Raw genomic sequence first — 16,705 nt, 5'->3', positions numbered from 1 at the left:
GAGAGAGAGAGAGGGGGGGGGGGGGAGAGAGAGACAGAGAGAGAGAGAGAGACAGAGAGAGAGTATTGCCCGAGGTAATATTTGGCAGAGAGTTTGTATGAGGTTCTATGGCAGTATTTCCATGTATGAATATGGCCGAGAGAGAGCCAGTAGAATCTGTGTATGTGTGTGTGTGTGAGAGAGAGAGAGAGAGAGAGAGAGAGAGAGAGAGAGTGTGTGTGTGAGAGCGAGAGAGAGAGAGAGAGAGAGAGAGAGAGAGAGAGAGAGAGAGAGAGAGGGAGAGGGGGGGGGGGGGGGGAAGGTTTGCGCATTATCCCCCTGACGTCAGGTTCCCGGGGCCGCTCATGCAATCAGCAACAGTTCTGAGCGGATTGAGCAGCGCGCCCGTCAACATCAGAGAACATGAAAAGCAGAGTAAAAGTATTTGAGATGATTTAAGAGCCACGACAGTTTTGTGATTGCTGGGCTCCAGCTCCTTGCCGCTGAACTGGGCGGCACACAAGTTCGGGGCAGGTTAACTGCTGTGAGTTCTCGTAGCTGATGCGATCTTTGTGTTGGGCCGGACCCGGGACGCCCGCTGCCGGGGCCAAATCTAAACATTGGTCAACCATTAGATAGGACCCACTTCTTTAATATTTAAGGCAGTATTGCACTATCAAGGGCACATCAACCAAACCCAGGGGCGCAGACAACACAATGGGGTAGCATGATGACGTCGGGTGTTGTTCAAAGCATTTTATTCTTGCAAGATCCGAGCGAGGAACCACGCTGCGAGCGCATGCGTATCTCCTCTGGCGGACGAGGCTGGCGTCAGTCATTTTAAAAAATCCCTCCAATCCCTCTCGCCCTTCATTTTAAAAAAGCAGACCTTCCCGCTGTGCTTTTATTCCAGGACCCTGGTCTGTTTTGATGCCTTTGTGCTCCTGAGATTAGGGGGTTGATTCAGTATGGCTGTATGAAATATGGATCAGGGGATCTGTGCCCTTGCTCCCGCTCCGTTTAAGAAGGGACTGTAGGGAGAAGGCGCAGATTACAGTGGTTATGGACACTGGCCCTTGTCGGCGAGTGCCAGCGCTGAGATTAGCGGACGTGGCCAGAGGTGAGCGGCCGTCCGAGCAGCTGCTGGCGGCCGTGCCAAGATTCAGTGGCTATGCTCTGTCACATGTGTACCCGGGAGAGAGCGGCGCCGAGCACAGCATGGGGCCGTCACCTCTGTCCCCAGAACACTTGGCGCTCTCCTTAAAGCTCAGCCCCTCGCACAATATATGCGAGTACCCCTCCAGCGCCAGTCTCACAGTCCCCTATCAATGCTACTCCGGCTTCAGCGGGCACCGCGTGGGGGCCGCCGGGGAGCTCCTGGGCCGGCGGCCTTTCTCCGCATCTTCCATGCCGGGAGTCGCGAACCCACAGCCTGCAGCCAATGTGCCACAGGGAGCCTTTTGCTCGGCCGAGCGAATGTACCACGAGTGTGGGGGCCACACGGACACTGGTGGTCACCCGTTCATCCCTGCCTTGCACGACCAGAGCTACCGAGGCAGCCCGACCGCCAGGGCCGAGCACATGCCGCTGGGGATAGCGGGGGACTTCATCGCCAGGTCCCGCCGGTACAGCCAGGTGGCCGGGCCGAGGAGCGACCACTACGTGACCTCGCTGCTCCAGGGCTACAACCCCATCAACCTCAACGTGAGCGCCTCGTCTCACGGCGGCACCGCACCGTTCTACACCTACCTGCAACCCGTCAAACGTGAGCTGGTGTGCAGGTGGATGGATGGCGAGCTCACACACAAGAGCTGCTGTTCCGAAACGTTCGGCAGCTTGCATGAGCTGGTGGCTCACCTGAGCGTGGAGCACGTCGCGGGCTCCGAGCAGCCTTGTCATGTCTGTCAGTGGGAGAACTGCCCCAGGGAGGGCAAGGCCTTCAAAGCCAAGTACAAACTCATAAACCACGTCAGAGTCCACACGGGGGAGAAACCTTTCCATTGCCCTTACCACGGCTGTGAGAAGGTATTCGCTAGGTCAGAAAACCTGAAGATACACAAGAGGATTCACACAGGTCAGTGCGCTCGCCGCTGCCTTGCTCACGCTCTTTGGCAAGTCTTCACAAACTTGGATAGCTGTTAAACTTTCTTTAGCTCTGGTTATTTCTATATTATATACATGCTGGAGCCGTGGGAATGAGCAGGGCGTCGCCATGTACAGATGCTCCATTAATTGCCAGTTATAACAAGCTATTAAATACAAGATGTTCAACAAAAAAATAATGGTAGACGCAGTCATGGTGCTTAGTTGCATTCATAGGGTTTACCCATGGATACGTTACTCTGGAGATGCCCGTGCCTTTGAGAAGTTTGTAATGGCACTGTATTTAGAGAGTCCGATGTACTAGCAGCGCTCACACCCCCCACTGTCTTACTGAGGTGGTCTTCCCCACTCCTCCCAGTGTCCCCATTGTCTTGCCGCACCATCTCTGACCAAAGGGAATGGTTAGAATTGGTCCGCGATGAGATTGTACCGTGAATACACGGGCCTTGCCCGGGCAGCGCACAGTCCAATATTTGTTATAACATGAGACCACAACAGAAAGATGGCTACTTATTTATGAAAATCGTTATTTGTGCATGCAAATCCGACACGTGTATCCAAATAGTATATTCAAATATAGTCCAATACAGGTATTTAGTCCAATACAGGTGCTCCATAAATTCACTATATTCAAAAATAGCTACAAACTCTTGGCGATTCCGTTAGGTCTCATTGTAGGAAAAAGTACTGCATGCAGATTGGCAGTGAGATTGGCAGTGAGCTGTGTCCGTGTGTTTACGTATATATGCGAACTTTTTGTATTAGATTTGGGGAGAATAGATTATATTTTCAAAGTAACGTATTTATACATTGTAGGAATTGTGTTTTACACATGCCAGGCATTACAAATCTTTATCCTTTATCGAGGTGAGAAACCTTTCAAGTGTGAGTTCGAAGGTTGTGACAGAAGGTTCGCGAACAGCAGCGATCGGAAGAAACACTCGCATGTTCACACGAGCGACAAACCGTACACCTGTAAAGTCAAGGACTGCGACAAGTCATACACACACCCGAGCTCTCTCCGAAAGCACATGAAGATGCACTGTAAGGCCGAGCCGCCAGTCAACTGTGAGCGGGAGTCGTTCCCCGGTGTGTTGTACTCGGACACGGAGAGCGACTTTTCTTCTGGGGACGCAGGCTTATGTCAGCACGGCGCCCCGTCCTGTCTCTTGCCCTTCAACCGGCCCGAGGACAAGACAGCGCCAGCACCTGTGTCACTTTCACCGCCTCCCTCTAGACTGGAGGACAAGTTAGATCGGTCGAGTCAGGGCCGGGTTGGTGTCCCAATGCCCGCGCCAAGGCCGCTGGCTCACGTAGCCCCAGTTCGACCCGAATCTCCTTCCGGCCATTCAGGTTGCAATCGGCTGGCAATGAAAGTGGCCCCGACCGTTGGAATCAAAACAGGAGCCTCGTTCGGCCGGTTTTCCGCCAGTCTGTGTGACTTCAGTGACCAACTGACTTCCCCTCACTGCGACCTGCGAATGGAGCCCTTGTCGCTGGTGAGACCCAGTGTCACGGCTGGCCCGCGGCCTTCCAGCTGGGCGGACGATAGAATGAATTTCCTGCCTTTGAACCGCTCCGATTTCAGGATGGACTCAGTCGCTTCCATTCGGCTAGTCCCGTCCGCCACGCACCCACCGGAGGGGCGGCTACACGGAGTACGGCTCGGCGCCGCCATGCGACCCGCGCCCTCCCCGGGTGATGGGCTCCACACCGCGCCCCCCTGGACGCACGCTCCGCCCGCAGGCCTCCTCAACGCTTGGTACACCTGTCAAAGGAGGGGCGGCGGTAGCTGTGCCCGAACTACCCAGAATTGTCCCACTGCCCAGCCCGACACACAATCCCCAAAGACCATTGGCTACACGGACAACTGAACTCGTCTACCAAGCGTGCAATACCAATCTGCACCTTTACTCCACTCCTGATCTGTAAGGATGTCGTTATTCTCAAGTGCGAGCCGACTCAGAACTCAAAGCTGGACACCTGTAATGTCATGTCGCCGTAATGCTGTGTGGCCCTTGTTCTTTGACAGCGTTGGTCATTTGGATACAAATCAATTCACAGCTAATTCATGCGAAATATCCAAACGAGTGGAACAATAAATGTGCGAATTAACGTGCTCTGAGAGTTCTTCAGCAGTGAGTTTAAAACAGAGAAACTGTCACGTTTGTGTGCCCCAGTGTCTAGCGCAGGAGAGGAACAGTCAGAAGATAGAACACAAAGGGTTCACAAACAGCAAATAGCAGGTTGACAGAGTGGCTATCGTCCCGTCCCGGGACCCCGGCTCTCCGCCAAATGATTTGCTCCAGCACCTTTCCGAGTAGAACCAATTTAACATTCGTAACTTGCTATTTCCGACCGCGTCTGGGATATAACAGGGAAATGTCACCGGCGGGGTGAGCAAAGGGATTCTACTTTAGATAACAATTAATAATGGGCAGTCGAGTCTGATTTCCAGATGACATAAGTGTTGGTTTTATCGATTTATTCATATCCCAATCAAATATCCCCATTAATAATGTTTAAACAGTATGAGACGAGGATATCCGCATTCAACCTGTTGAATGGGTGAAATATATGTGGACGATTGAAATGATGTATTCTACTGTTGACAGATTTCAGTCCTGATTAAAAAAAACTGTAGAGGAACTATGTGAATTAAAAGTTTAAATGAGATAAAAAATAATGTGTTGCTACAATGTGCACTTATCGAAATTCCGATGCGGACGTTGAAGTGTTATTGATCGCTTGCGCATATGATGATTCAACGCTGACTGTAAATAATCAATACAACTAAACCGCGCTCCTTTCATTTAATAACCGTTTGTTATTAAACGGAAGGAGCGAGAGATTCGTTACCAGTATGCAGCGAGAACGGCTGACTCGCGTGCAGTAAAGACACGCCCCAGTTTACAAGTAATGCTAGGCTGAGCGATCAAAAATAACCCTAAATGTGTAGGGTTTTGCACAGCCCCCGGCCTCTCCTTTTCTGATGCATTTCCCATTCACTTTAGAAGGGCGTCGACTAACACATATCCTCCAATGCCCTGATTTGTTTCTTTCCCCCCTCCTATTTTATAGATTCTTTTTATAGGTTTACGCAGTACAATTAGCAGTTTATAATGGTCCTGTTATTTATTTTAATACAAGTGTTCTCTGAAAGGAGAAAATTAAACACAATGGCCAAACATACGATTCCTCTTAATGAAAAAAAAACCCTGTGGTTAAATAAAGGGGCTGCTTTTCCACCGCTGAATGTCAATTCCTTTGAAGTGGAACTAATCATCCGCGGATATTTTTTGGTTGTCCTAACGACCCCGTTGAATCGAATAGGCTTTCTTTTGTCGGAGATGTGTTTTCCTTTCTTTGGGTCAAAACTGATGATGATACTACTTTCACGCCCTGTCCTCTCTCATCGTAAGTCAAGGCTTCTCCTTCCAAAGCCCGCGTTTCAGGACACCGATGTGTTCGAGGGCTCACTCCTCTGCCAATCCGCACCCCTCTTCAATCCGCTTATTCTACCCCCCCCCCCCCCCCCCTATAATTGCAGGCGAGGTGTGAGACTTGGAGTCCCCTCCAAACTGATCACAACAGTGCTCCTGGGGCGCCTGCTATGCCATCCGTTGGCCGCATTGTGTTTCTCACAAGCTCCCTCCTGTTGCTTCGCTGGGCGAGACCCCGCCACCTAGGACCTGTGGAGTGCGGTTCGGTGCAACTGTGGGAAGGGGGGGGGGGGGGGGGGGGGGGGGGGCATAAGAACGAATAACGTATAGGAAGGAAACGTTTTAAACAGAACAAAAGGAAAAAAACAAAACAGACGGAAAGCCGAATGGGCCCAAACAATGCACTAAGCTACATTTCCGCATTTTAAAATGAGACCGGCGTTTACCTGCATCCGTTCATGTAATTATGTGAATTTCTTGCGGAAAATCCGCATTTCTAGTTAATTAAAACAACAACGCTTTCTGTGCTGCCTACAATACAATCAGAATTCACTTCCCTATAGAGCGTGCACCCGCGGGGGCATTACTAGCGCTCTGCATTAAACCCTGAATGACGTTCTTAAAAAGAGACTTTGTTGGTGAGCACTCGACCTGAAACTTTCCCTTCACATTCGCTTCTGCATCCTGTTTAACCATTTAATCTAGTTTAATTAAACACACTTAAAATTCAATGCATTTCCAGTGTGCCATTTTCGACCCATGTCCGCGCTGCCAGGACACATCTCCAACCGGCCTCCTCTGCCCAAACCTTAGCCATTCATAATACAACTGCGACCCTCTACTCTGGCACCGGACCAAAGCGAGGAAGGTGTACGGTAAACAAACGGTGTCGTTGTTTGTTGCTGAACGAAGAGAACCGGGTCACTTTATCGATTACCCGAACGAAAGCAAGTGGCCTTACATTTACACAGCACTACACAACCTCCGGAGATCCCGCTATAATTTTCCCGTTGATATACAATGCGGGAAATCGAATGAAACCCGACTGTAACGGCCAGATCTCAACAGTAGCCCTGTCAATAACCCACATCAACAAAAGCTTTGCATTGTACCGTGGCACACGTGACAATAAACTAAACTGAACGGGTGAACATCGGATAGATGATTTTATTAAAGGTAATTTATCCCGGATTCTGGGTTTAACTCTCTAGACTGGCGCTTGAACCTCAAACCCTCAGTGCCGAGGGCAGGGGTCGACCCTGAAGCAACCTGTGCCCAGTTCGTGTGAACTATATCTATCCCACGAGACGGCTGGTCCCGGAGTCTGACTGATGGATATCTCATCAAATTATTGTAAATCAAACATGGTAAAACATGATCAAAAATCATCTTCTTTCGAAACCAAGCCCAGGTAACTCTCGACATTCCCAGTCCCATCTATTCATAATTGCCGCGGTCTTATTGGCTCTGGGAACAATCTTCTCTCCAGTGGGAGAGGTGTTCGTGCCAACGCCCATTCCATTGTCACTGAGCGTGGTCTCGGCTTCTCCGGACACCGCCCATCGCCCGTTACACTGAGGGACATATAGGACTAAAATATAGGATATGAAGTCTGATTAGCGTTTATACATTTATACATTTGCACCAGGCTAACAAAACATACACGTCATCGTTGTTATCGTTGTAGGTGTCAGTGCGCGCGGACGTGAAATCCCCCTCTTTAGCCCAAAATGAACCCGCCATTTCCTCTCTCTGCCTCTATCACCAGGGTTTTTCCATCTAAAACTCGATTTTGCCAACACTTTCCTCAGTGATTACCGAGCGCTGATTGCATTGGCGTTGGTCGGCGTTCAGTTTACATTCAATGCCCCACCAGTTCTCTTGGGCAGCTTATTTTGAAAAAAACATAGTGGGTGTTATTAAGATGCCTTATTGCGGAGTGAAAGGTTGCAAAGCGAAGATCCATTTTACCGTCGCTTTCTCGCGGGATGTAATAGAACGATATTAATTTCGTTAGTATTGGGAAGGCATGAAGCGATATGGGGCGAGTTTGTTCCAATACACCTTGCCCCATCCTTGCTTCACTGGCTGGTGACTAGGAACCCCTGTTAAGATGAGCAGGCGACGTTCCCGACGCTTGTGCGAAGGCTCAGAGTCGCGGGGAGTAGCCGGACATTGAGGTCTCCGGAAGGTTGAGTTAACGGCCACTGTGCATCTGTACGGGCAAGAATAATTGTGGTCTAACTAACCTTAAAAACCGGGAGATCTCCTGTCACGAAACTAACCTGAGTCATTTTCATATAACACAGTTTCCAGCTGCAAACCCCACCGGGCTCCCGAGTAATCATTCTGTCATTTGGAGAATTTGCGGAAACGACTAATTGAAAATAACGATCATTGTATTTAAGTTGTGGATACATTTTCTGACGCAGAGGGAATTGTTTCATAGCGCGTGGCCAATATCAGTCACACTACTTGCTGGGAATGACAAGTAGGCTGAATCCATTTTCAAGCAGGCAGATCTTGGGCGGATGTGCAGAGGATGTGGACAAAAATGCTGGAGAAACTCAGCGGGCGAGGCAGCATCTACGGAGCGAAGGAAATAGGCAACGTTTCGGGTCGAACCACTTCTTCAGACAACCCTGCTGCAGAGGATGTCCCGTCTTGTGAGAGGTAGACACAAATGCTGGAGAAACTCAGCGGGTGAGGCAGCTTCTCCGGAGCGAAGGAGCATCGGTAACCCGCGTTGCATTTTAAAAATGAGCGAAGATAGGCACTAAATGTTGGAGTCTCAAGTAGGATCCCGACCCGAAACATTACCAATCCATCGTCTCCAGAGATGCTTTCTGATCCATTGAATTACGCCAAAATTGTGTGTCCATATTTAGTATAAACCCGCATTTGTAGTTCCTTATTATTAAACATTAGGGACCCCTGAAGAAACTAATAGTTGACAGGTTCGCGCACATTCGGGAGAATGTTTAGGGTTTAATCCAAATTCCGTTCACCAGATTTAGGGGCGCCACAGTGGCCCAGCAGGTAGAGTTGCTGCTGGCCACCCGGGTCCAATCCTGCCCTCGGGTGCAGTCTGTGTGGTATGTGTACGTTCTCCCTGTGACCGCATGGGGTTCTGCCGGGTGCTGCGGTTTCCTTCCATATCCCAAAGACTTTCAGGTTTGTAGGTCAATTGTCCTCTGTACATTGACCCTAGTGTGTACAGGGTGGGTGAGAAAGTGGAATTACAGGAGCTCGGTGGGCCGAAGGGCCTGTATCCGTGCTGTACTTCTAAACTGAACTAAGAGCATATTCGGACATCCCGGTGCAGCATTAACGGAGAACTGAGGGCAGACACTCTTTGGAGCAAGACCCCATACTGGAGTCAGATCACATATATACAGTATTCTGACCCGACAGGTAGACTGATAGTTGATCCGGTAACAACCGGAGCTGGAAGAAAATCAGCGGATGCTGGTGATTCTCAGCAGGTCGGACAGCGTCTCCGGAAATAGAAATAGAGTCAACGTCTCAGGTCGGGGAATCTTCGTGGAATTATAGGAGCGAATGCCTGATGTGCACTTGGAATCTCCAATCCATACCTCGAATGTTTGAAGATATTATATTTTGCTGAAGATAGGTAGATTTGAAGAGGGTGTCTATGAGAGACCGGGAGCAGGTGATGGACATGTAATCCACATGGGCCAACGGGAGCAATGTGATGTTCATTGTATCTGTACTTCACCGTACCAATGACAATAAACAACCTGACTTGAAGCTATGGATGTCAGTGAGAGGAACACGATGCGCTGAACACTGTGGCGGGCCTGGCTGTGAAATTAACCCTATTCTGTATCAACTTAATTCCATTCCACAGAAAGGTCCACCAGGGACAACCGTACTTTACTTCGAGTGATCAACATCCCAAAGGAACCAGCAAACACCAGAAGAGACACAAGAAACTGCAGATGCTCGTTTACAAAATAACAACAAAAAACGACACGATGTTCTGGATAATTCAGCAGGCCAGGCAGCTTCTCTGAAGAGCATGGATAGGTGACGTTTCGCGTCGGGACCCTCATTCAGACTCAAGAGTCTAGAGGGGTTAATTGCTTTACATAGAAACATAAAAACATAGTAAATAGGTGCAGGGGGAGGCCATTCGACCCTTCGAGCCAGCACCGCCATTCATTGTGATCTTGGCTGATCGTCCCCTATCAATAACCCGTGACTGCCTTCTCCCCATACCCCTGGATTTCACTAGCCCCTAGAGCTCTATCTAACTCTCTCTTAAATCTATCCAGTGACTTGGCCTCCACTGCCCTCTGTGGCAGGGAATTCCATAAATTCACAACTCTCTGGGTGAAAACTTTTTTCACACCTCAGTCTTAAATGACCTCCCCTTTATTCAAAGACTGTGGCCCCTGGTTCTGGACTCGCCCAAGATTGGGAACATTTTTCCTGCATCTTGCTTGTCCAGTCCTTTTTATAATTGTAGAGCTGTAGATGAACCTCGTTACTCCTATACTGAAATCCCCTTGTTATGAAGGCCAACATTCCATTAGCTTTCTTCACTGCCTGCTGTACCTGCACGCCAACTTTCAGTGACCGGTGTACAAGGACACTCAGGTCTCGCTGCACCTCCCCCGTGCCTAGTCTAACCCCATTGAGATAATAATCTGCCGCTTGTTTTTGCCGCCAAAGTGGATACCCTCACATTTATCTAAATTATACTGCATCTGCCACGCATCTGCCCACTCACTCAACCTATCCAGGTCACCCTGCAACCTCCTAACATCCTCTTCACAGTTCACACTGCCACCCAGCTTTGTGTCATCCGCAAACTTGCTAGTGTTGCTCCTAATTCCCTCTTCCAAATCATTAATATATATGGTAAACAGTTGCGGCCCCAACACCGAGCCTTGCGGCACTCCACTAGCCACTGCCTGCCATTCTGAAAAGGACCCGTTCACTCCTACTCTTTGCTTCCGGTCTGCCAAACAATTTTCTATCCATGTCAACACCCTACCCCCAATACCATGTGCTCTAATTTTAGTCACCAGTCTCCCGTGCGGGACCTTATCAAAGGCTTTCTGAAAGTCTAGATACACTACATCCACTGGCACCCCTTCATCCATTTTACTTGTCACATCCTCAAAAAATTCCAGAAGATTAGTCAAGCATGATTTCCCTTTCATAAATCCATGTTGACTTGGACTAATCCTTTACTGCTATCCGAATGCCCCATTATTACCTCTTTAATAATTGACTCCAGCATCTTTCCCACCACCGAAGTCAGGCTAACTGGACTGTAATTCCCCGTTTTCTCTCTCGCTTCTTTCTTGAAAAGTGGGATAACATTAGCTATCCTCCAACCCACAAGAACTGATCCTGAATCTATTGAACATTGGAAAATGATCACCAATGCGTTCACTATTCACTAGATCCGAAGTACCTATTCAACTCTTCTGTCATTTCCTTGTTGCCCATAATAATTTCACCCGTGTCTGCCTTCAAGGGGCCCACATTTGATGTTGCTACTCTTTTTCCTTTAATATATCTAAAGAAGCTTTTTACTGTTCTTCTTTATATTCCTGGCCAGCTTCCCTTCGCTCTTCATCTTTTCAGCCCGCATTGCCCGTTTTGTTTCCTTCTGTTGTCCTATGAAAGTTTCCCAATCCTCTGGCTTCCGGCTACTCTTTGCTGTGTTAGTTTTACCTACCAACAACGGAACAATGGAATTCTTACTTGCTGCAGTTTATATGCCCGTTAACACAATGCACAACAAACGAATAAATAGCCAATAATCAAAAATACAATAAATTAATAACACGTTTAATAATTAGAGATCACCAAGGAAACGTGTTGGGTAGTTTGGAATCCAATGTTGAAGATGCCGTTTCCAGGCCAGTTGATTTGAAACTTCAGCGACTGTCCGTGCACGGAGGACCGGTGGGTTCGGTGAGAGTTTAAGGGAATGCCAGGAAACAATCCAGCGATGAGTGTGATGTACAGTCTAGAGAGGACCAAAGCCGTTACCTGATGATGAACAGTGGAATTAAACAAATAAAAATTGGAATTGGAAATTGAAAAAACTGAAACGAAACAGAAGACGCTGGAAACACTCGTCGTGGAGCAGCATCTGTACAGAGTCAATGTTTCATGACCCTTCACCAGAACTAAGACACGAAAGAGATAAGTTAGTTTACAGCAACAATCTGCTGGAGGAACTCAGCGGGTCAGGCAGCATCTGAGGAGGAAAATGTTTCTGGTCGGGTTCCTTAATCGGAGCTGAAAAAGTAAAGTGCAGTTAGCCAATACAAATAGGCAGGTAAGAGGGGGTGGCGGTTGAGCTAGTAAACAAACGAGGACATTGGTGATGAGATGAGCAGATAACAGTCAGGTGGGGGAGGGAATAGTGGAGAAAGTGACAGAGGCTGGGAGGTGATTCCATGCAATTGATACCTGGGCCATGCACATTGAAGTCACGGCCAAGAAAGCACACCGGCGCCTCTGTTTGTGCAGCATTCTCGGGAGGCTGGGTTGTCCCACTTTCACGACTTAATTCAACACCTCTGCCGAGTTTAAAAGGACCTAAAAAAATCAAGATCGTGGTAATCTACGAACTCCTACGACCTTCCAGACTATATCCACTGACTCCTACTGGTATGTCTACAAATTCCTACGACTATTTCGATGCACTGCTTACGAGTAAAATGTTGCAATTTCTTTCATCCCGCCCATTTTTTTACTCGTGAATATCGGGCTGGAAAAAAAACGTCCCGATTTACCTCATGCCATGAGTACCTACAGCTAGCATAATGGTAGCTGTAGGTATATATCCACGATATATCTTCGAACTCCTACGACCTCCTAAGGACTCGTTACGGGCATTCTGTGTGATTGAATCAAAGAGAAAACTCGGGAGAATTCGTGAATAACTCGTGAAAGTGGGACAGGCCTTCACTACCGGGCTGCAACTCAGCTTGGTTTGGGAACAGCTCTGTTCAAACCCGCATGAAATTGCAGAGAGTTGTGGATGCAGCTGAGTCACACAGACTGGAATTCCTCCTTCCTCCCACCGTACACCCTCCACCCTTCACATCCAGCGATTCCATCTACACCCCCACGCTGCTTACGGAAAACTCAAGGCCCCTCACACCTCGGTCATTCCGCCCCCCATTCCATTCCGCCCTCTCCGGTAGGGCAGTAGATGCAGTCACATGAAAGCATATATCACCAGAACAAGACCAGCTTCTTCCCCGCTGTTATTAGATTACGGAACGGTTCACCCAAAACCTAAGGTGTACTCCGATCTTCCACACAACCTCATTGTAGATCTTGCACTGTTTTATCCACACTATCTCTGTGTCAGTACCGGTATAACGGTGTAACAATATATTGTGTAATTTGGTATTTTTCGTCTTTGCGCTGCCTGCTATACTTGCTCGTGGCTTCATTGTATTTATGTGTAGTACGATTTGTCTGAAAGGTTTTTCACTGTATCTTGGTGCAGGTGACATCAATAAACCAAGACAAATACCAAGTGGAGGATGAGAGGCTGCCGATTCTGAAATCCGTGAAGACGTGAGGGTGAAGAGTGTAACCTATAAAGATGGGTGATAAAAGGGAAACAACACAGGGAGGGATGATGAACGGTGGGATGGAGATGGAAAGTAAGGATCTGAGATGCACACTATTTCATCCACAGATGCCGTCTGACATTATCTGTTCCTCCAGTACCTCTCTGTCCTTTTGCTCCAGATTTCAGCATCTGCAGTTGCTCACACCTCGGGATAAATCCCATTCACTCAAACTGATTCCCGATTCTGCAACGTTCTTATTCTGATGTATAAATCTTCCCGCGATTTTAGTTCTACCATTTTAAGAGCCTCTTCGAACAATTCAAAAGCCCTGCACCATGCCATATCTGCCATATCTGGATTCTTAAACATTGACATTTTCAGCGTTGGAATCTCGTGGAGGCAGTAAGCATCGGTGCCGAGCTAGACTGGCTCCAGTCAGTGATGCGCGCATGTCATCACTGCCATAGCGCCGGGTCCACGGCCGTTAGAGCTTCCCCATTGCGTGCCATGAGTTTACAATCAGTGAAATCGTACAACTCAATATTGAGTGACCTCGGTTGCGACAGCACGCTTCCAATGATGCACATCCTCCATAGTCAGTATTGAATCATCTGTAACTATCTGAAGCGGTTTTAAATGCCAGAGCTTTGGAAATCCCTTCCTAAGCTTGCCGATCTCGCCACATCCACAGGGCAACTAGCTTGCTTGAGTTCACTTTCTTTGCTAACTTTAAAAAAAATCTGCGCTAACGTCTTCTTTAGTGGCTTGTATTCTATTGATGAACACGTACATCCCTGCAAATACCATGAGATATTTCAATTGGTTAACGAACGGCAGGATTCAGGTCGATATGTTATTGTTTTCTTCTACCATTTTAGATTCCATAAATCAAACCCAGCTCCTTAAGGGGCACTGGGTAAGTGAGTGAGAACATATTACCCATTCGACAATTTTCAAGGATTGCAGGCAACAGCCCACTTATCTCTAACTCTAGATGGGTGAATCATTTAATGCACAGACCTGCCAATGCAAGCTTTAGGGCGGCAGGGTGGCGCAGTAGTTGAGTTTCTGCTTTGCAGCGCCAGAGACCCGGGTTCGATCCTGACTACGGGTGCTGTCTGTACGGAGTTTGTATGTTCACCCTGTGACCGCGTGGCTTCCTCCCACACTCAAAGATGTACAGGTTTGTAGGTCTGTAGGGTAGTCTGTAGGATAGTACGTGCACGGAGTGATCGCTGGTCGGCGCGGACTCGGTGGGCCGAAGGGCCTGTTTCCTCACTGTGTATCTCTAAAGTCTAAAGACAGTTGAACAGTAAATACATTTGGATCTAGAGAGCGAAGTACAGGAAATGACTATCAACATGTGTCAAGGTGACATGTTCAAGTAAAGTAAACAGAAGCTGCTGAAGGTCAGCTTGCAACACGGCTTGCAGAAACAAATTCCAGCACCATTTAAATCGGAAGACTGAAACTGTGGCCTCAGTTTATTAATCTCAACTTTAAAAGGGTAAATCGACGGATGCAGGTGGAATTGTGTGTCCTTGATATGTCCGTTTCTAAAGAAGTACAGCGTTGACTGGTTTTAAGACTGCCCACGCCAATCGTAGTGTGGTTAGCAACAGCCAAAGCCATGCTGATCAATCATTCCTTCTATCCACCATTGAAAACATCCTATCGGGATGCACCATAGCTGTGTATGGCAATATATTGCAGTCGGGGCCTGAGCCCAGTCCATCACCCCCCCCCCCCCCCCCCCCCCCCCCCCCCCCCCTCCCCTATCTCCGCCAGCTCACTTTAGGCTGCTCGGGAAAGCAGCCTGCATAATCATAACATACCACCAACATCCCCAGATTCAAGAACAGCTTCTTCCCCTCCGCTATCAGACCCTTGAAAGGAACTCCAATATGTTAAGCGTGTATTTACGATCTCCCAGTCTACCTCATTATGGCCCCTGCACTTTTTTTCCAGCAATTCCTCTGTAGCAGTTACATTCTGAACTCTGTTTCTTTCCTTCTCCTGCACTACCTGTTGACCTCACGTATGGTATGAGTGCACTCATGTATCGTATGATCAGCCTGGATAACACTCAGAACCAACACGCACTGCAGCTCGGTATACGTGACGATAATATCCCGATATCAATAGCAGAATTTCAACGTGAAAAGCGTCCTCGTTCTGCCTCTGCACTGATCCATGGATGTGATCAACGTAGATTGCATTTCCTTTGTCAGTTGAAACACATATCTTAACCAGAAGATGTTCTTTGCATCATGGCCCCGTGAACACATCATTTAGAAACTGATTTGGATTATTTAAAGCAATCTATGTAGATCAATGGAAGTTAAAAAAAAGTACGAAATCAATATTTTAGGGGAGCAAAGATTCAGATACTTTTGAGGATGTTTAAGAAGCTTCCGAACTAGCTTGGAATGGAATCACAGATGTAAACTAATAAAACTGATGTGCATAATATTTCAGATGGGATACACAGTCATGTTTCCCACAGAGTGAGTCGCTGTGATGCGATAAGGCACTGGGAGCAAATTCAGAAGGAATTTCTAAAGGGAAATTGAAAAACTAATCATTGAAGGGGAAGAAATTGGCCATGGGGAAAGAGTGGAGCGGGTGCGTTACTGACGGGAGAACTCAGCTAAAGAGGTGGCATTTCCTGAATAGCCTCTTTGCTGCATCGCTGTGAACATGTGATTCAAATTAAAGTGTAAATTCACTGCTAATTTCTGACCAAATTCCCCCGCACCTTTGTCTTATTGATATTTTGTTTGTTGGAAATAGTTCAAAATGTAGCCCAGTTCCACCAGGCATGCCTTGGAATGTCAAGCAGCAACGTGCAAGGAACAGCTAATCTGTTGATTGAGGAGTAACTACTGCCAAAGTCTTTTAGAAAGTACACGATGCATTAAGATAGTTTACACCCATAGTCTCCCGCTAAATATCATAGTATTACATGTCTGGTCTAATCTCAAGAGTAATCCTCTGCTGTTCCCGCTAAAATGGGTACTCCATCACCACCGTCTATAGACTCCGCTTCTAGTTACACATCAAAATGAACAAGAAATATATAGCAGATACTTAATCATCACTGGGTCTAATCCCCGGAACTCCGCACACAATAGCAATGTGGAGCACCTTCACTAGATAGACTGCAGCGGTTCAGAAGATGTCTCGCAACCACATTCTCGAGAGGAATTAAGGATTGGCAGATAGAAAAAAAACTCAAAAGCAATTCCCCCTACATTATGTTGGACCCAGTTTCTGCATCGCATCATGTATCGATCAAGACCAATAACCCAATTCTGTGATCGATTGTCACAACAGATCTGGCGTGGGAATCCATATTTAAGTTAATTCATTCATAGATGGCAATGAAAAATGAGGGACTGCGACCTGTGGGATCGCAACGAATGCCTCTTTTCAGGCAAGACCTGGGAACAATTTACCCTCAACATCAAAGTAGGGAGGCTGCGATATAGTCGCCCGTGATCTAATGTTCAAGTGCAGCCCGAAGTCTCCCTCTCCATCAGCATTCCCCCATTCCCTTTCTGTACTATGTTGGATCTGCTCCCGCAGTGCGCGCCAGAC

General features: G+C 47.7%; 1 protein-coding gene across 1 annotated transcript; it reads left to right on the top strand.

The window, feature by feature from the left end:
• The first annotated feature begins 329 nt into the window (after positions 1 to 329).
• On the top strand, positions 330 to 5,453 carry LOC129702270 (zinc finger protein ZIC 3-like). The gene is made up of 2 exons (XM_055643968.1): positions 330 to 2,053; positions 2,950 to 5,453. The coding sequence occupies exons 1-2, from the start codon at positions 1,042 to 1,044 to the stop codon at positions 3,954 to 3,956; spliced, it is 2,019 nt and encodes a 672-aa protein (XP_055499943.1). The 5' UTR covers positions 330 to 1,041; the 3' UTR covers positions 3,957 to 5,453.
• Positions 5,454 to 16,705: the final 11,252 nt, after the last annotated feature.

The sequence above is a fragment of the Leucoraja erinacea genome, chromosome 12, assembly GCF_028641065.1.
Source record: "Leucoraja erinacea ecotype New England chromosome 12, Leri_hhj_1, whole genome shotgun sequence".
NCBI lineage: Eukaryota > Metazoa > Chordata > Chondrichthyes > Rajiformes > Rajidae > Leucoraja > Leucoraja erinaceus.
The sequence above is the reverse complement of the archived record's forward strand: the minus strand, read 5'-3'. Positions and strand labels throughout refer to the sequence as shown.